Raw genomic sequence first — 22,409 nt, forward strand, 5'->3', positions numbered from 1 at the left:
ACTTGCACACACGGAAAATTGCCACATGCACAAAAGTTGCAACACATGCAAAAGTTGCCTCACACAAAACTTGCACATACTCAAAACGCACCACATATAAAACTCACCATGCGCAAATCTCGCCATGCGCAAAACTTGCTGCACACAACTTGCTACACTAACCTGTCACATGCAACTCGACACACAAAAAGTTGCTACACGCATGTCGCCACACAAAACTCATCTCACAAAAGTCGCTACATGCATGTCGCCACATGCAACTCAACATACGCAACTTGACACATGAAAATTGCCCTAAAACACACACAAGTCTGGCATTATCCTTCAAAAATAAAAATCTGATTAATAAGCAGACAAACTACAAGAGCAACAAATGCACCATATAGGAAATACGGCAGCTGTCAGTCACATGACCTGTCTATTATGTGTATGTGTGAGCTAATATATACTGCCAGGGGGGAGGGCTTCCTGTTGGCTGGGGATTTATCAGGCTGCCAATTTAGCTTACAAATACTGAGGTAAAAATACTGACCAAATAACGTGTGAACGCGGTCTAATACAGGAGGAGATGACACACAGATATATACTATATACAGGAGGAGAGGACACACAGGTATATACTATATACAGGAGAGATGACACACCGGTATATACTATATAGAGGAGGAGATGACACAGGTATATACTATATACAGGAGGAGATAACTTACAGGTATATACTATATGCAGGAGGAGATGACACACGTATATACTATATACAGGAGGAGATGACACACACGTATATACTACATATAGTGGAGATGACACACAGGTATATACTATATACAGGAGGAGATGAAACACAGGTATATACTATTTACAGGAGGAGATGACATACAGGTACATACTATATACAGGAGGAGATGACACACAGATATATACTATATACAGGAGGAGATGACACACAAGCATATACTATATACAGGAGATGACACACAGGTACAGTATATACTATATACAGGGGAGATGACACACGTATATACTATATACAGGAGGAGATGACACACAGGTATATACTATATACAGGAGCAGATGACACACAGGTATATAATATATAGAGGAGGAGATGACTTACAGGTTTATACTATATACAGGAGGAGATGACACACGTATATACTATATACAGGAGGAGATGGCATACAGGTATATACTATATACAGGAGGAGATGACACACAGGTATATACTATATACAGGAGCAGATGATACACAGGTATATACTATATACAGGAGGAGATGACTTACAGGTACATGCTATATACAGGAGGAGATGACACACGTATATACTATATACAGGAGGAGATGACATACAGGTATATACTATATAAAAGAGGAGATGACACATAGGTATATAGAGGAGGAGATGACATACAGCAGGTATATACTATATACAGGGGAGATGACATACAGGTATATACTATATACAGGAGATGACATACAGTTATATACTATATATAGGAGGAGATGACATACAGGTATATAGTATATACAGGAGGAAATGACACATGGGTATATACAATTTACAGGAGGAGATGACATACAGCAGGTATATACTATTTACAGGGGAGATGACATACAGGTATATACTATTTACAAGAGAAGACATACAGGTGTATACTATATATAAGGTAGATGACAAACATGTATAATACTGAGGTGAAAATGAGGCGTGTGAGGTGAAAATGAAAAGGTGTGAGTACAAAATGAGAGGAGTAAGGGAAAATAGTGGAGTGATCGGAAAATGACAGATGTGAGGTCGAAATGACAAGTGTTAGGGGGAAATGAGAGGAGTAAGGGGGAAAATGAGAGGTGTAAGGGAGAGAATGAGAGGTGTAAGGAAGAAAATCAGAGGCATGATGGGAAAATAAGAGATGTAAGGTGCTATAACTAACCACAGATATTTACTATGCCCAGGCAACGCCGGGCTCTTCAGCTAGTCTAATATATAAAGCTGAATGTGTGTGTGTATGTGTGTATGCATGTGTATATGTCCAAGATTGGCATCTGCACCATCGCAGCTACAGCCACAAAATTTTGCACAGTCAAACGTCTGGACCCTGAGAGTGTCATAGGCTATGTTGTGAGGCAAAATTTTAACCCCGCGCGTTCCAATTCACCAAACAATTTTGCCTGTATCTACATAATGGGGAAAAAGAGAAAGGAAAAGTGTTGGAGGCAAATTGACAGCTGCCAGATGTGAACAAGGGGGACTTAAAGAGTGAGAGCGATGGCGCCAAAGAGTATATACCGTACAGTTGCTAAGATGGGGCCCCAACATGGGATACTCACCACACACAGGGATATGAACACACATGCAAATTACGCCACACACTACCACGTGCTTAAACACATATCACCCTCAGCACATATTTCACCACACATACACCAACCTCGCCACATAAAAGTCGAAACACAAAAGTCGCCGCTCAAAACTAGCCACACGTGCAAAACTCACCTCATGGAAAACTCACCACACGCAAAACTTGCACACGCGCAAAAATTGCCACATGCTCAAAAGTTGCAACACATGCAAAAGTTGTCTCACACAAAACTTGCACATACTCAAAACCCACCACACATAAAACTCGCCATGCCCAAAACTCGCCATGCGCAAACTTGCTGCACACAACTTGCTACACTAACCTGTCACATGCAACTCGACACACAAAAAGTTGCTACACGCATGTCGCCACATGCAACTCAACACACACAACTTGACACATGAAACTCACCCTAAAACACAGACAAGTCTGGTATTATCCTCCAAAATTAAAAATCTGATTAATAATCAGACAAACTACAAGAGCAACAAATGTACCATATAGGAAATACGGCAGCTGTCAGTCACATGACCTGTCTATTATGTGTATGTGTGAGTTAATATATACTGCCAAGGGGGAGAGCTTCCTGTTGGCTGGGGATTTATCAGGCTTCCAATTTAGCTTACAAATACTGAGGTAAAAATACTGAGCAAATAACGTGTGAACGAGGTCTAATACAGAAGGAGATGACACACAGGTATATACTATATACAGGAGGAGATGACACACAGGTATATACTTTATACAGGGGAGATGATGACACACACATATGTACTATATACAGGGGAGATGACATACACATATATACTATATACAGGGGAGATGACACACAGGTATATACTATATACAGGAGGAGATGACACACACATATATACTATACACAGGGGAGATGACACACAGGTATATACTATATACAGGAGGAGATGACACACTGGTATATACTATATACAGGGGAGATGACATACAGCAGGTATATACTATTTACAGGGGAGATGACATACAGGTATATACTATATACAGGGGAGATGACATACAGGTGTATACTATATATAAGGGAGATGACAAACATGTATATACTGAGGGGAAAATGAGAGGTGTGAGGTGAAAATGAGGGGTGTGAGGTGAAAATGAAAAGGTTTGAGTGCAAAATGAGAGGAGTGAGGTAAAATAGTGAAGTGATCAGGAAATGACAGATGTGAGGTCGAAATGACAAGTGTTAGGGGGAATAAGAGGAGAGAGCGGAAAAATAAGAGTAGTGGGGGGGGGAAATGAGAGGTGTAAGGGAGAAAATGAGAGATGTGAGGGGGAAATTGAGAGGCATGATGGGAAGTGAGGTGCTATAACTAACCACAGATATTCACTATGCCCAGGCAACGCCGGGCTCTTCAGCTAGTTCATTAATAAATCTTCAATTCGTCTGCAAATTATTCTGATAAGTTGTGATTTTTTTTCCCAGACATCGTGTGTACGATATTTTGCTGTTTTTGTAAGAATTTTTGAGAATTTTGAGAATTTACATTCTGTAAATCTGGATAGGAAATCCACAACCATTATGTTGAAATAGATGTAGATGTCTTCATCTTTCAAAATATTGAAGGCTAAGCTTTTGTGGGCAGCAGAGTGACTCAGTAATTTGCACTGTTGACTCTCAACATACATGGTGTTTGTAAGTTGTCCATGTGTTTACATAGATATCCTTCAATAACTAAATAACTAATCATAGGTGGACTGTCTTCCTATGAAATTGGACCTAGCATACCTCTATGTCTAAAATAAGGGGATTAGACTGGGACCACCAGGAGCGGACACAGACAGAAGAGAGATCCCAGGCAATAACAAAATATATGCCCCTTACAGTCCAATAGTTCATCACAATGCACAATTCCACCTGCTTTGGAGGTGTAAGTGGGCCACCTTAACTCTTGGTACATGTACAGCTGCTCAGGTTACACTAATGGTATGTCCACCCCTGGTGAGCATCTTTGGGGAAAGGGACTGGTGTGAACAGTGTCAGACTATTAATCTTTGTACAGTGCAGCAGAATATATCAGCACTTTATGAGTAACAGAAATATATACACTCTCCACACATTTATTTCCTAAAGGGTCACTGAATTAGCATATCTTTAATTTAATTCTAAAACAACTGTTAACATTTTTATTGCTATGTTTAAAGGCTGGAAATTACATATTTACACTTATGTCACTTATTATATACTAGATGGCAGCCCGATTCTAAAGAATCGGGAGTCTAGAATCCATATATACTTTATTTATTCAAATGTAAGAATAATACAATTAATAAATAATAGTAAGAAAGAACAAAAATAATAGGCAGAACAAAAGTTCAAAATTGGTGTGAAAATGTCACTGAACCACTTCACAACTAAATATATATAGTTTTGGTAAATGGTATTATCATTTTTTTGACGAAATTCGGCAGGAGCTTGAAGAGCAACGTCACTGGGCCCGCCTCCACGCAGTAGAAACTTGCTGTGAGGTAAAAATTCAAAAATCACACCAAACTGGCGGGCGGAGTGTGTCACAGTATGGCACGTTTCTGATTGGTCGCTTGCAGCAGGCGGCAACCAATCAGACACTGGACACTGTTGACGTCACTTATCTCCGGACATTAGCTCCGGACATTAGCTCCGGACATTAGCTCCGGACAAAGCCATGGAAGTTGGCACAAATTGCAGGAAGTAGTATTAGATGTATATCATTTACTCAAAAATTTAATTAAATACCTTGAAAAAAAGTCCCCAAGCTTCCCTGATTCTACCACTTTTTCACAGTGTTGCTCCATTACAGAGATATTTACATTTTTTGCTTTGGAGCGCAATATGTGAAATCTTTGTTTACAGTTCAACAGCATATTCTTTCAGAGTCTTCTCTGGAGGTGTGTTTACGCTTCTCAAATCTGCTGCCAGTAACAGCTATCCATATGATATGTGGGAAAGTGCATACCTCCAGAGAACATTATGAAAACAGTTGAACTGCAAGCAGAGATTTCACATACTGTGCTCCAGAGGCAATAAAAGTGAATCTCCTTGCAATGTAGTGTCAGAGCGCAAAAAAGTAGCTGAATTAGAGGAGTCCAGGGATTTTTACTATGTATTTAACTCATTTTTTGAGCAAGTGACATGTCTTCCATAAAGGGGTTTTCCCACAAAGTTATTTTTAATCAACATTTTAATCAATTGATCTTTGAATAATAATAAGTAGTGTTGAGCGATACCGTCCGATACTTGAAAGTATCGGTATCGGATAGTATCGGCCGATACCCGAAAAATATCGGATATCGCCGATACCGATATCCGATACCAATACAAGTCAATGGGACATCAAGTATCGGAATGTATCCTCATGGATCCCAGGGTCTGAAGGAGAGGAAACTCTCCTTCAGGCCCTGGGATCCATATTAAAGTGTAAAATAAAGAATTAAAATAAAAAATATTGTTATATTCACCTCTCCGGCGGCCCCTGGACATCAGCGGGAGGATCCGGCGTCCGGCACGGCTTCTTTCTTCAAAATGCGCGCCTTCAGGACCTGTGGAATGACGTCCCGGCTTCTGATTGGTCGCGTGCCGCCCATGTGACCGCCACGCGACCAATCAGAAGCCGCGACGTCATTCCTCAGGTCCTAAAAGGCGCTCATTCTAGGACTTTAGCTGAGGAATGACGTTGCGGCTTCTGATTGGTCGCGTGGCGGTCACATGGGCGGCACGCGACCAATCAGAAGCCGGGACGTCATTCCACAGGTCCTGAAGGCCCGCATTTTGAAGAAAGAAGCCGTGCCGGACGCCGGATCCTCCCGCTGATGTCCAGGGGCCGCCGGAGAAGTGAATATAACAATATTTTTTATTTTAATTCTTTATTTTACACTTCCGATACCGATACCCGATATCACAAAAATATCGGATCTCGGTATCGGAATTCCGATACCGCAAGTATCGGCCGATACCCGATACTTGCGGTATCGGAATGCTCAACACTAATAATAAGTTATCCAGTTGGATGTGTTTAAAAAAAATGTTTCTGTGCTGAGATAATCATATAAATGTGTCCCTAGGTATGTACTGTGTAATGGCTGTGTCTGGTCGTGCAGGGACATGGTCTGATCATACCGCGGCTTTGTAGGACACAGGAAATGTTGTCTGCAGCAAACCTCAGACTTCAAAAGATTATCTCAAACAGCTAGCAGGTAATGAAAGCATTAACTTTTGAGAACCATTCTGCAAGCTTTGAAGAGCCTTGTTCGGGGCTCTGATGTTCCTACCATGCAATGCAGAACTGGTCTGCTGTGGGACATTAAACAAGACACATTCACATTCCAAGTGTCTGTCTGTGATAAACCCTTTTACTAAATGAGGGGTCTTATCTGTTGCGAACAGCATCTATGTTCCTCTCGGGTTTATAGTAATCATCACCATTCAGGGTAAGATACTGCTGAGACAGTTTACAACTAGTGTTGAGCGATACCGTCCGATACTTGAAAGTATCGGTATCGGATAGTATCGGCCGATACCCGAAAAATATCGGATATCGCCGATACCGATATCCGATACCAATACAAGTCAATGGGACATCAAGTATCGGAATGTATCCTCATGGATCTCAGGGTCTGAAGGAGAGGAAACTCTCCTTCAGGCCCTGGGATCCATATTAAAGTGTAAAATAAAGAATTAAAATAAAAAATATTGTTATATTCACCTCTCCGGCGGCCCCTGGACATCAGCGGGAGGATCCGGCGTCCGGCACGGCTTCTTTCTTCAAAATGCGCGCCTTCAGGACCTGTGGAATGACGTCCCGGCTTCTGATTGGTCGCGTGCCGCCCATGTGACCGCCACGCGACCAATCAGAAGCCGCGACGTCATTCCTCAGGTCCTAGAAGGCGCTCATTCTAGGACTTTAGCTGAGGAATGACGTCGCGGCTTCTGATTGGTCGCGTGGCGGTCACATGGGCGGCACGCGACCAATCAGAAGCCGGGACGTCATTCCACAGGTCCTGAAGGCGCGCATTTTGAAGAAAGAAGCCGTGCCGGACGCCGGATCCTCCCGCTGATGTCCAGGGGCCGCCGGAGAGGTGAATATAACAATATTTTTTATTTTAATTCTTTATTTTACACTTCCGATACCGATACCCGATATCACAAAAATATCGGATCTCGGTATCGGAATTCCGATACCGCAAGTATCGGCCGATACCCGATACTTGCGGTATCGGAATGCTCAACACTATTTACAACTGAAAACACAGGTTGGAACACTCCACTACCGTCCCAGTAACAATAAAGGTGGGATACATTGAGGAAGTCTCTGAAGGTCTTAGAACATTTCCAAGTCCCACATTTTATTCCTTAATGTGTATATATATATATATATATATATATATATATATATATAGGCTTAACTTATAGACATATTAGCATTTTTCTAGTCAAGTTTTGCAACCATTTATGCAATATATATATATATACGTATATATATATATATATATATATATATATACGTATATATATATATATATATATATATATATATATATATATATATGTAAAGTATGTATCTATAAACTTTGGCTTGTGCTAAAATATCTAACATATCAATTCACCAGTTGTTTAAATTTCGTGTGGAAATCACATTTTTCATTGAGATACAAAAGACTGGACATATATTGAGTTACATACATGTATTTTTGTGTAAATGGTTAAACTAGTAACCTAAGCAGTGCTGTGGTTGGCATTTTAATAGGAAATTGCTAGAGACATTCAATTAATGTGCTGAAGAGATTAGGAGGCAACTTGTTCAGGAATCGGTGAGCAGAAAATATGTCACTTTCACTTATGTAGACTGCGTGAATCCACCTGAAAAACAACTTGATGGTAGCAAATGTTATCTGACAGCTTTCCTCAGGTCTAATATTACAACATTCTCCCTGGGATATGACTAAATTAATGTGACTGCAGGCATGTCAACAGGTCAGCTTGCTAGAACTGCAAGATGGCAGTGGCATGTCTTGTGATGGACATTTACAGCAATGATTTCTTGCATGCCGGTGATATTTTTATAGTATAATGGACAGAAGCAGAAGCCAATAAGGAAGAACAAAAGACAACAAACAGTTGCAGACCAACTATGTGCAAAGTTAATTTTATTACAGGAAAAGCAATGCACTATTTTTGGAAGTTAAAGTAATAATTTAGGGAAGAATAAGCTTTTAATATAGATTTTTCTGGAAAAAAATAATAAAGGTTCTTCTTCCCTATTTTTTAATGAAGGCTCACTAAATATATATATCCAACAAGGGAAAGGAACAGTTTAGAAAAGAACCCCCCCCCCCCCCCGTAAAATTAATAATTTATTAAATAACAAAAAGAAAAATACCCAAAACAAGGGCCCTACCTACTGAGTCAACCCAAAAAGGGAAATGAGATGATCCCCCAGAATAATCGTTGACTGATAATATAACAGTTAATTAAGAATTTGAAAAATACACACTCAATGTTTTAGCATTGCAGGAAACCCTATTTTTTGCTAGATGTGGTGATATATGTATTATTTAATTTTTTATAACCTCTATCCTTTGGTCTTACATCACATTGGAGGGGAGGGCCTTGTATGCTGTTAAACCAACATCACATATTATCATACGATATTACCAGCCATCTGGCCTTCTGTTTCTTACTCTATCTCTTATAGGGAAGAGGTAGGAGTTTAGGGATAGCCATCGCACGAGCGGGGGCGCCATTCTCGTTTCTTCTCCTAGGGTGCCAACCTCCGCATCTAGGTAGGGGTATATTTATAGGGTTTTTTTGCAGCTTGTAGGGGTATTTCACGTAAGTCTGTACACCCTGGCACTAAGTATAAGATAATACACGTGTTAATCACCTATATTGTTTTATATCTAAAACATTGAGTGTGTATTTTTCAAATTCTTAATTGACTGTTATATTATCAGTCAACGATTATTCTGGGGGATCATCTCATTTCCCTTTTTGGGTTGACTCAGTAGGTAGGGCCCTTGTTTTGGGTATTTTTCTTATTGGCTATTTTTTAATGACTCAGAATCCTCAAAAAAAGTATACTCATCTTACCGATCCTCCGCCGCTCCTCTTCTACGATTGCTGAGTTCCCCACCAATGTAAATGTCCAGCAAGTCTATGACTGCATCAGTGACCAAAGTGTTACTGCTATGCCGAGTGATTAGCTGCAGCTTTCCCATGTCTGTATGGCTACAACAGGATGTACAAAGACTGGTGCTGATGCATTGGTCACAACTATGGCCAGTATTTGCCTGAAGTGGTCATATGCTCATCCTACGAGCACAGGAAGCAAAGAGACCAGTGGGGAACCCAAACAGTTGAAAATTGAGTTGTTGTTATCATTAACGTGAATATGTATAATTATTTTTTTCTTGTCTGTAAACATTTCATGCCACTTTTTAATTTAAGTAAGGAGTTGTAATAATAAGTTGTAGCAACTCGTATAAAGAACGCCGGGTTTCCAGTCCAAAGTTCAGAACTGATCGTCAGAGAATGTAAAGGCAGTGACAGGGAGGCCTTTTTGACATACAAAAGTCTTATGCTGAAGCCTCACCTGAAATACACTGGTGCTACCAAGTTTTATGTGTGCCGCTGAACTCAGCCCACACTGTAGGGTTCCAGGTGTCTGTCCTAAACTTTGGTCAGATTCTTTGTAAGTACAGCTATTGTTTAAGAACATAATGAATTTAGAAGTAAAGGTACCTTTACACTAAGCGACTTACCAATGATCACGACCAGCGATACGTCCTGGCCGTGATCGTTGGTAAGTCGTTGTGTGGTCGCTGGGGAGCTGTCACACAGACAGCTCTCTCCAGCGACCAACGATCAGGGAAAAGACTTCGCCATCGTTGAAACTGTCTTCAACGATGCCGAAGTCCCCGGGTAACCAGGGTAAACATCGGGTTACTAAGTGCAGGGCCGTGCTTAGTAACCCGATATTTACCCTGGTTACCATTGTAAAAGTAAAAAAAAAAAAAACACTACATACTCACATTCCGATGTCTGTCACGTCCCCCGCCGTCAGCTTCCCGCACTAACTGTGTCAGCGCCGGCTGTAAAGCAGAGCACAGTGGTGACGTCACCGCTGTGCTCTGCTTTACGGCCGGCGCTGACAGTCAGTGCAGGGAAGCTGACGGCGGGGGACGTGACAGACATCGGAATGTGAGTATGTAGTGTTTTTTTACTTTTACAATGGTAACCAGGGTAAATATCGGGTTACTAAGTGCGGCCCTGTGCTTAGTAACCCGATATTTACCCTGGTTACAAGTGAACTGGCATCATTGCTTTTGCTGTCAAACATGACGATACACGCCGACCTGACGACCAAATAAAGTTCTGGACTTCTAGCTATGACCAGCGATGTCACAGCGGGATCCTGATCACTGCTGCGTGTCAAACACAACGAGATCGCTATCCAGGACGCTGCAACGTCACGGATCGCTGTCGTTCTCGTTCTAAAGTTGCTCAGTATGAAGGTACCTTTAGTTATCTGATGAAGGAGAATGGAACCTCAAACAAGTTTTGAGCAAAGTACAACTAAAGCCCCCATACATACTAGGTTAAAGTCACTCAAAAACTTTCCGATACTGCAAGACTGTGTGACATTCAAATCTCTATAGTGACCTCCTGATACTCCTCTGATGGATGATGTTGATGGACGTAGCAGTTGGGCAATTTGAATTTTAATGCCCGTCTGTTATTTTCACCAGGAGATAGGCTGTCATAAGAAATAACATTTTTGCATTTTTTTCTACACTTTTACTACATGAACGTTTGGCTGAGCGTTCTTGTGTATGGGATATTTGGGAGAAATAGCTGATGGCCAAATGGCAACTCAGCAATCAGCTATCATGTGTGTCTTGAAAGAATAACTTAAAATGAACCTATTGACTAATAACTAAGCTGTAAAATCCTTAGTCTATCACAACATACTTTCTAAATTTATAATTAACCGGATTCATTTCAATTCAAGACATTTTATATAGGAAATACCCTACAAGTGGTACACGGCCTTCTTCACATCAAATAACTACAAAAAGATAATATTCATTGAATGATTAAATACCATTGCAACCCTTTTCCTTGTGAACTTAATCAATGTAATCTGACCTTTTTAGTTGATCCACCCCTTCTATATACTCTTAATATACATTTTTCTACATGTTCTACATTCTCTCCAAGCTAGATTAAGTTTTGAATGAATTGCATGAGTTATGGGAAATCTCAGTATTATTTTTATACAATAGCAAAAAAGGAAACATCTGTGCAAAAGCTTTACCTGGTAGAAGAAGCTGGCTCAGTGGTCTGCCTTTGTATCCTGGTGCGACGCATGATGTGCTCTTTCATTGACATCTGGACCTCTGCTGGTATGTCCGGGGATGTGTGGCTGATTTTAACGGCTGCTTCCAGAAAGCCTAAGTTGCTTGCGTCCTTCAACTTGTCAGCCATGACTTCCTTTTCACTGGTTATACCACTGTAGATGGAGACGTTGTGAGGTGCAGTCGGGTTAGATGACACAGCCTTGTTCCTCCAGGGCACCCACCACAGCTTCCAAAAAAGAAAGAGAAAAACTGCCACCAGGGCCAGCCCACATACAATAACTATCACTGCAAGGAGGCTGACGGACAGGTCTACCGGAGCAGGAAAGCAGGAAGTGACATTGACAAAGAAGAAGGGGAGGACATGAGACAACACCAGGGACAGCAGAGAGACAAAGGGAGGGAAAAAAAGAATGGTTGTGAGAAAAGCGTCAAGGTTTGAAAAAAACAAAAGATGACAAAACTAAGTTATTAAGATTAATTAAGAGGATGTCTGCAAGCTCAAATCATGTGTGATGAAATGAAAAAAGAAAATGCAAACTATTCATGAGCATGGTATGACTATTCAATTATTGGAGTGTTTGTGTTCGCGGTTTATATTTTCAGATTTATTACACTTGCAAAAACTGTGCAATTCTTCCTAGATTAACATTTCTCATAACAAATGCTAAATCCTTCTATAGCTCCAAGTAAATCATTCCTCAATTATTTTTAATCAATTTTCAAGACTATTTCACTTTGTGTAAGCAGCCCCTAAGCAGGTATATATATATCTCCATGACAGCAAACTACAAACAAATTCAGTGTAATATGATCCTACAGTAATTTTCCCCCCTCTTCTGTCTCTTCTATTGTTTTGTAGCCTATCTGCAACCATGGAAAGATGTGAGAAACTTGACATGCACAGAAATGGTTTTCATAAAATGGTAGAATGTGTTATATCAAGATTATATATATTTTTTGCAGTGGAATAATGGTGGCAATGTTTCATGTACATGAGGTCCATATGGTTTGTGAGCTTGATTCCTTGTGTGCTTGTTGTTAAAGGATTATTCTTTAAAAATATATTTCTGGTACTAAAGGATAGAGGATAACTTGCTGGTTGTTGGGGGACCGAAAATTTGCACCCTCAGTGATTACGAGATAGGCGCTCTGCAACACTGAGAAAGTAACTTTATATTGAATGGAGCGAAGGCAGGTTTGGACTGGCCAACAGGAGAACAGGAGAATCCTCTGGTGGGCCCCTGGGGTGACCACTACCCTCTTGTATGATCTGTACTTGGCACTATATGCTTGAATCACTATGTACAGACAGAGGCGGCATCTTATTCTTCTAACAATCTACACAATTCATTGTTATATAAATTTGTGATGGAAGATAATGTCACATTTGCATATAGTTGAAAAGTGAGACCCTGGAGTTGGTTACTGGTCAGCCCTTGGCACCCCAGTCCGACACTGAGCGGAGGTATGCATCCTCGACTTCCACTTCATTGATTGTCTACGGGACAATAGCGCTGTTGATGCTTATATTCACTACATGGCGCACATTGAATGCTATGTGGCAGATATAAGAGAAAACAGAAGCAAAAATATATCACTTCGGTCTTCTTCCCAGGATTCACAGCTTTGTCTGACTGCTGGATACCTGACCTACTCCTGCTAGATTGTCAGAACAAGAATTTTAATCCCGCACTGTAAATTTACAATGGTATGAGATTAAAGCCCAGGTCCCAGATACATAAATTTACCACATTTGGTCATTTTTAGGTTAACAGGTAAAACAGATTTAATTCATATGTTCCACCTGTACAATATGCCCAGTCAATGCAAAGCCAGAGGGTATCTCAGCACTCAGATGCAATTCAATTTTTCATGCTGTATTTACTAATACAGCACAGTGCAACCTACGTAGTTGAACCACGTAGTATCGTAGTAATTTTCCATCATCAGTCTACATTTCTATACTATCCATAGCTGTATGGTAGCTATAATTAAATGTTACAAACTTTTAGCACTCATTGAATTAGATTACATACACAAAACAATACATATTTGTAATGGTAGAAATAATGTTTCCAATTTCTCCATACTTGTCTAGGAATGCAAATGCTGGCTAAGATTTAATACTATGTATGCGAGCCAATGTTTTGTATTGATAAGAAATGATGGGATCACTTCTGGAGATGTTGTGTCAGCATATGATCAGTGCTTTTTAGGAAGGGTCCTGGCTAACTGATTCAGTTCAGTAGCTAAGCCAGGCTCCTAGATGTGTGGCACAATACAGTTATGATGTATTAATCTACCAATATGTCAAGCTTTATAAAACTCCTTTGTCAGTACGTACCAGTTGAGTCATATTTGTTCAAAAGTTACAAGTCACAATTCTTTTTTACACCCTCACAAAGACACTCCAAAAACTAGGACATATGCATTGACACACAGAGGAGTTTTCTGATATGGATACCAGTAGCATCACAAAAAAAGAAAAAAATCCATGCTTGCAGTGAAATCTAGTACCTGCTCAATCCTGCGCTGCTGCTTTGACAATCTCAGCCCCAATCACTAGTCATCTGACCCTGCAGTCAATCACTGGTCTCTGGGGCCAGGGCAGTGGTCATGAATGACATCATCACTGCTAACCTTGCAGAGAGCATTAGAGCAGCAGTCGGGAAGTAGTCAGGTCAATATAGCCCAAAAAAACATAACCTAAAACAAATTCAAATAAAAGGTATGTCTGTACCATTTGTAGAGATCATCAGAAAAATAATCTACAAAGATCTGCGTTATCTTCAAGATTGTGGTTGAAACCTGCAAAATCTGCAAATTCCTCTAGAAATCTTATTTTAAGCATCATCTACATTTTTATTGTTTTTTGACTTTCTTATTTTATGAAACAAAGTATTTTATGATATTAACTGTATGTTTTCTTTTGTTCCAGGCTTGAAAAATTAGTACCAGTCTTAGTGAGGTGTCCCATCTGCAAAGAAAGTTTGACAGAAGGCGCTGTAATCCAAATTCTTGAGAAGGTCAATGATGGCATAAATGCAGCACGTTTTCTGAGAGGTGACAGTATTGTTGCCACTGCTGGCTGTAAACTGCATCTGCAATTTCGAAAACGTAATGTGAATAAAAAAGGCATTCATTTGGTGAAACATGAGTCCAGTTAATCCAAACCAAGGAAAGGTGAACAAGCGGAGCCTTTCATGAGTAGGAGTGATTGTCTTTTCTATGGGATACTTGTTTCCTTTGGAGACTCTGACTATAGCTAAAAAAGGACAAATGCATTTTCCAGGATCATCAAGGAGTGCTGTGACGGTTGTTCAGACATCTGGTCATTGAAAGTAAAAGGGAGAATTGAGTACTAAGGTGGAGATCTTTATGCAGCTGAACGCATATATCATCATGTATGTAGTTTATATTTTTGCACAGGCTATGTTCTGCGACACTACACTGTGTGCAGAATTATTAGGCAAGTTGTATTTTGATCACATGATACTTTTTATACATGTTGTCCTACTCCAAGCTGTTCAGGCTTGAAAGTCAACTATCAATTAAGTAAATCAGGTGATGTGCATCTCTGTAATGAGGAGGGGTGTTGTCTAATGACATCAAAACTTCCTTTCCTTTGGCAAAATGGGTCAGAAGAAAGATTTGACGGGCTCTGAAAAGTCCAAAGTTGTGAGATGTCTTGCAGAGTGATGCAGCAGTCTTGAAATTGCCAAACTTTTGAAGCTTGATCACTGAACAATCAAGCATTTCATGGCAAATAGCCAACAGGGTCGGAAGAAGAGTGTTGGGCAAAAAAGGCGCAAAATAACTGCCCATGAAGTGAGGAAAATCAAGCATGAAACTGCCAAGATGCCATTTGCCACCTGTTTTGCCATATTTCAGAGCTGCAACATTACTGGAGTAACATAAAACACAAGGTGTACGATACTCAGGGACATGGCCAACTTAAGGAAGGCTGAAATATGACCACCTTTGAACAAGAAACATTAGATAAAACGTCAAGACTGGGCCAAGAAATATCTTAAGACTGACTTTTCAAAGGTTTAATGGACTGATGAAATGAGAGTGACTCTTGATGGGCCAGATGGATGGGCCAGAGGCTGGATCAGTAAAAGGCAGAGAGCTCCACTCCCATTCAGATGCCAGCAAGTTGGAGGTGGGTTACTGGTATGGGCTTGTATCATCAAAGATGAACTTGTGGGACCTTTTCGGGTTGAGGATGGAGTTAAGATCAACTCCCAGACCTACTGCCAGTTTCTGGAAGACAACTTCTTCAAGCAGTGGTACAGGAAGAAGTTGGTATAATTTAAGAAAAACATGATTTTCATGCAGGACAATGCTCCATCACATACCTCCAACTACTCCACAGCGTGGCTGGCCAGTAAAGGTCTCAAAGAAAAAAAAATAATGACATGGCCCCCTTGCTCACGTGATCTGAACCCCATAGAGAACCTGTGGTCACTCATAAAATGTGAGATCTACAGGGAGGGAAAACAATACACCTCTCGGAACAGTGTCTGGGAGGCAGTGGTGGCTGCTGCACACAATGTTGACCGTAAACAGATCAAGCAACTGACAGAATCTATGGATAGAAGGCTGTTGAGTGTCATCAAAAAGAAAGGTGGCTATATTGGTCACTAATTTTGGGGGGTTTTGTTTTTGCATGTCAGAAATGTTTATTTCTAAATTTTGTGCAGTTATATTGGTTTACCTGGTGAAAATGAACAAGTGAGATGGGAATATATTTTACTTTTATTAAGTTGCCTAATAATTCTGCACATTAATAGTTACCTGCACAAACAGATATCCTCCTAAGATAGCCAAATCTAAAAAAAAAACACTCCAACTTCCAAAAATATTAAGCTTTGATATTTATGAGTCTTTTGGGTTGATTGAGAGCATAGTTGTTGATCAATAATAAAAAAAATAATCCTCTAAAATACAACTTGCCTAATAATTCTGCACATAGTGTAATTTCGGGATGTTTCAACTGATTCTGCGGAAAAGCGTAGGACATGCTGCCCAAGAACATTCTTTTTTAAAAAATATGTGCTTATCTTGAAGAAAATGATGAAGAACACTTGACCATTTCAGATCTTCAAGAAAAAATGAAGGATTTCTTGAATACTGATGATTTAGTGTATCTTCTTATGGCAGAACATATCTTAAATAGAAGCTCATAGGACATTATGGAGATACAATTTTTGTCACTGAATGTTTTTAGACTTAAACAACATTGTCACATTTAAAAAGAAGAACTCAGATATACTTTGTTCATTCTACCAAGATTCATTAGTACAATGTGATGAAGAAGCACAAAAGAAAGCTATCATTGATACAGCAGCAAGGCTGATTATGAGTGAAATTAAAGAGAATGTTGTGTCTGCTAATAATTTCTATCCAAATCTGCACTCAGATTGATTCCAAAAACATTATGAAAACTGTTGAACACAATATTTTTGGAGAAACAAATTCAACAGAAAGTTGCTAGTATAGGGCAAGACATGGTACAAGCAGCAAGACCGAGAACCATTTTAGAGTGGTTTGACAGTACAGATGTACCACCATTATAGATCTAAGTTCCTCTTGGATACACTTAATAAGGTGGGGAATAGTTCATCGTCTAGTGAACTGCTCCGATTTGAAAAGAATGCCGCTAGCTGCGGCTCATCAGACTCATTTTTGGAAGGTAATGAGCCATTCAACTCTTCATAGTTGTTTGCTGGTGACAATGTAGATCGCAATGCTATTACTATACACAGCAAAGGAACATTTCATGGGATGGACATGATTGCTGAATTGACACCAGGAATAAAGAGGATATATAGTATATTGTGAATAGGAAAACAATTTTGGAACTCCATTTTATAGACAACAAATATTAATCTAGTAGAGTGCACTTTTTTCAATAATACTGTACATTACGAGAAATAACATTTTTAGATCTTGCATGTTATAAAGATTGTGACATTAATGCTGATATAGATATTTTGTGGAAACCTTTATTCCATTTCAGGCAGCCTTTACCAAAATTGCAGGAAATGATGCTTGTAATTCACCAGGGGAATACTCATGCTGGCCAGTTCTCCATTCTCTTTTTGCTCATGATCGATATGTCACCCGGTGACAAAAATTCAACATTAGAATTCATCAGTAGATTAGCCATCAAACATGTCTATCCAATAATAACTTTTGATGAACATCTGTACTGGAAACCTAGTGAAATTATCAAAACTTCCCCACAGGATTTCCATTTGAAAAAAATGATACCATCACTGTATGAGGACTTGCACATTCTGAGAAAGGCCGATAAACCACAATTAGCCCATGCCATTGATGAGCATTGTAACAATCAAGCATCAACTGATTCAGTTATGTGTATGGAAAGATATGTTATTGACTGGTGCTACTTGATGTGCAAACTGAGGTGGAAAAGTGAGACACATATCATAAAATAGCCAGACTATACAATTAAACACTAGGGTATGGCAACTGTTGTGTTTGATGGGTATGACACAGGTCCTTCAATAAGGGATAATGCACATGATAGAAGGCAAGAAAAAATCAATCTTCCAATAATTCACTTCACTGGTGATACTGAATTTGGAGGGAAGCAGGAGAACATTTCTTTCACTTGGACATAATAAACAACACCCAATCCAATTAATCACTGAGGAAATGGTGATGAGAGGCTGTGTGGTTTTTCAAGCGTAAGGCGACGTTGACGTAGACATTGACGTAGACGTAGATGCTCATTGGAAATTATGCTGAACTGTTAATTATTCTCCTATATTACGTTGAAGCTAATGGAAAACTACTGTATTTTCAATTGGGTACTCAGCCAAGAGACACCCCAATAGTGTATCACATCAATAATTTGCAATCTGTTCTCGGAAGTGAGTTATGTTCACAGTTATTTATTCATGCATTCACAGTATGTGATTTGATCTATCCTATTTATGGTATAAAAAAATCAGTATTTGAAAAACTTTTAAAAGGTAATCATGTCATTTGTACATGCATTCACTTCACCAGGTAAGAACCCTGCTTATATGGTAAGTCTTGACAGCCAAGCGATGCTTTTTATTCACGGTTGCAACAGTATAAGTTTTTTGGCAGCCTTGTGTTACCAGATAATTTTGAAGAAAGTGGTCACAGCCAAATTGCTTGTTCATCCAGAATATCTTAGTCCAACTGGGTCTTCCAACAAATTCCATTGTCTAATAGTGTACTATCAGATCATGACATGGATGAGTGTGGTTAGCGATTTGATTCCGGTGGATTGGGATTGGAAACTCAGTGGCGAGGAACTTGTACCAGTATGATGTCTGATATAACTGTTGCACTAGACACGGTACTGAAAATTATACAGTCTAGTTGTAAAACAGGTTGCAGTGGCAACAGTTGTAGCTGCAGAACAAACACACTTCTATGCATTTCTGTATGTGGATCATGCCAAGTTACGCATTGTGACAACCAGTAGTCAGATACACTAGAGGACAGTGATGAGGACTAGGGTTGAGCAAATTTTCTTTTTATAGGATCGGGTCGGGTTTCACGAAACTCGACTTTTTCAAAAGTCGGGTCGAGTGAAATCAGCCGATCCTTTAGAAAAGTCGGGGTCGGGGTCGGCCGAAACACGAAACCCAATGCAGTGCATTGGGTTTCTAATGGTTCCCAGGGTTTGAAGGAGAGGAAACTCTCCTTCAGGCCCTGGGATCCATATTTAAGTGTAAAATAAAGAATCAAAATAAAAAATATTGATATACTTACCCTCGGACGCGCCCTGGTTCTCACCGGCAGCCTTCCTTTCTATGAATGAGCGCCTGAAGGACCTTCGATGACGTCGCGGCTTGTGATGGGTCGCGTGAGTGGTCACATGGGCGTCACGCGACCAATCACAAGCCGCGACATCAGCTAAGGTCCTTCAGGCACTGATTCTTAGGAAGGAAGGCTGCGGATTAGAACCAGGGCGCGTCCGAGGGTGAGTATATCAATATTTTTTTATTTTTATTCTTTATTTTACACTTAAATATGAATTCCGATACCGATTCCCGATATCTTAAACATATCGGAACTCAGTATCGGAATTCCGATTCCAGATCAGAAGATTGCCGACCTCATGGCCGACCCCACACAGGGGTCGGGTCGGGTTTCATGAAACCCGACTTTGCCAAAAGTCGGCGACTTCTGAATCTGGCCGACCCGTTTCGCTCAACCCTAATGAGGACTAATAGGCAGTGAAGTTTTGAATTTTATACCCTCACATTGCTGCATAATTTAATAACCTAAATTAAAGTATACTTTGCTAAAATATGTATCTTGTATTAAAGATAGTCCTATTTACATTATAGTTCAAATTTGTTGTGATAATAAAAAAAAACACAAAATGCTGCATATATATTTAGACCTAAAAACAGGTATTGTACCTATATTATTCACTGCTGGTCACCATTTTGATCCCATAGGCACAATTTGTTGGTTTAAATGAATTAATTGACCATAAAAACCATAAGTTTGATGTATAAATAATTGTTGTACGCTTAAAAATAAGACAGTTCTAAGACTTTGCTTTCGATGGTCATCTTGAAAATAACACACTTCTGGTTGGAAGATTTCTGTAGACTTTTCAAGTTGATCTGTACACTTGGTAGAGACAAAAACTGTTCACAGACCTTTTGTTGGCATTTGTTTTAGGTCTAATGTTATATTCACCTGACTAGAGAGCAGGGTGTATTCCTATTATGCCTCCTAATTAAATGTTACATTTTGTCTGCATGCGGTCAACATAATAGTTAGGGGCTTACTACAGGCATTTTGTAGATTGGACTAAGTAATAAAACAATATGTTCTTTAGCCCCTCTAGAAGAAGCTGCTGGCAACGAAGAGTTTATCTTTTATTTCCTACAGCCATGCTAAAGACTTGGAGTTCTCCATCAGAAAATAAAATCTGATTGCTATATGAATATGTTTTTTTGATCAGAAAATAATAGAAACAAATATTATTTTGATCAGAACTTTATCACCATCATTCTTCCCTTCATAGTGAATGTAACAGTCTATGAAATTTCTCTGTCACTTAATCCTCATTTATTTTACCTGTCATAAGCAATAAATACCCTGTTGCACTGTTCATACCAGAAATAAATGAGGGAACGTTATGACTTCAGTTTGGTTGCCCAAGGGAAGCTTGATGTAAGGGGCACACATGACTCATGAGCGTCTTCTCAGCCAGCCTATTTAAAGGAAACCTGTCACCCCAAAAATCGCGGGTGAGGTAAGCCCACCGGCATCAGGGGCTTATCTATAGCATTCTGTAATGCTGTAGATAAGCCCCAGATGTATCCTAAAAGATGAGAAAAAGACGTTAGATTATACTCACCCAGAGGCGGTCCCGCTGTTGGTCTCTGACTTTTCTCGGCGCCTGCGCACTGCAGTAGTTTGCTCTGCCCTCAATAGGGCAGACAAAGTACGCCTACACTGGAGCCGCAGCATGAAGACCAGAAGAGGACGTCATCTGATGAAGATAGGAGGCGCCGGACCCGGACCAACAGCGGGACCGCCCCTGGGTGAGTATAATCTAATGTCTTTTTCTCATCTTTTAGGATATATCGGGGGCTTATCTACAACATTACAGAATGCTGTAGATAAGCCCCTGATGCCGGTGGGCTTACCTCACCTGCGATTTTTGGGGTGACAGGTTCCCTTTAACCCCTTAATTTTTTGACAATCTTCTACCACTAGAAAAATTCCCACCTAAACCAGTAACACATGAAACTCCAATTGGATTAAATGGCCACAGCAGCCTTTTATTAAACATTAAATTACAAACAATTCAACGATATCCCCCAGGAGGGGTGGTCCTCGAAGCCTCAAAATAAACACTACAAATATGCAAAATTCCACCATGGTTCAGTCTTACCCCAAGCAGCTAAGCACCAACTCGGAGGCAGATAGTGACCAACCCGGCCAAACCAAAACCGATTAACAAGCCCCATAATCATCCCTTCCATGGGATTAGCTACCCCGTCTTTTCAAAAATCCAACCAGGGGGAGACCAGGACTACTAGAGATCCCCTCTCCAATCCACCATTCCCCATTTCCACCAACTTCGAGGACCTTCCCCCTATGCCCCTCTGCCATGACAATAATTAACTCAAAGAATACATTTCAGAACTGACAACCACAGTTATAAAGAAAATGGGAGGGTGGGTGGGAGCTTTGCACGCTCTCAAGGTAGGTAAGTGGAATGATTGCCGCCACAAAATGGCTGATCCCCTGTATAGAGTCCCTATGCCCCACCTCCAAACCCCTCCTACCCCCTGGACCCCCCTTTCACACCCTATCCTTCTGTTAAACCCGAATGCCTACCTACCATAAAGGCTCACTACATTCCTACGTTACCCATCATGTCGGCCTCCCTTGAGGGTCAGGGGCCCCGTACGGCCTCTCTGGACTCCCCATTTACTGTATACAGACATACTGTGTATACAGCATACATTACATTTGCCATTAATAATGATTTCTGCACAAGTATGAAATATAATCTGAGCGTATATTCAAAGAGTTGCAAAGAATAGCACAATATCTATTATGTGATCAAGTAATCCAATTACAACACCACACAGTAAGCTTTGTGAGCAAGACTTCTATTCATGGTGAACAATATTTCTCAC

At 40.1% G+C, this 22,409-nt stretch overlaps 1 protein-coding gene across 1 annotated transcript in view; it reads right to left on the reverse strand.

Annotated features, from left to right (window-relative positions):
• The window catches only part of SYT6 (synaptotagmin 6), a 790,087-nt gene that overhangs the window by 373,500 nt on the left and 394,178 nt on the right, over positions 1-22,409 (reverse strand). Inside the window, exon 2 of the mRNA XM_069761777.1 lies at positions 11,682-12,033. Within this exon, the coding sequence (XP_069617878.1) occupies positions 11,682-12,033 (352 nt within the window). The remainder of the gene's footprint in view (positions 1-11,681; positions 12,034-22,409) is intronic.

Source organism: Ranitomeya imitator, chromosome 3 (assembly GCF_032444005.1).
Source record: "Ranitomeya imitator isolate aRanImi1 chromosome 3, aRanImi1.pri, whole genome shotgun sequence".
Classification (NCBI taxonomy): domain Eukaryota; kingdom Metazoa; phylum Chordata; class Amphibia; order Anura; family Dendrobatidae; genus Ranitomeya; species Ranitomeya imitator.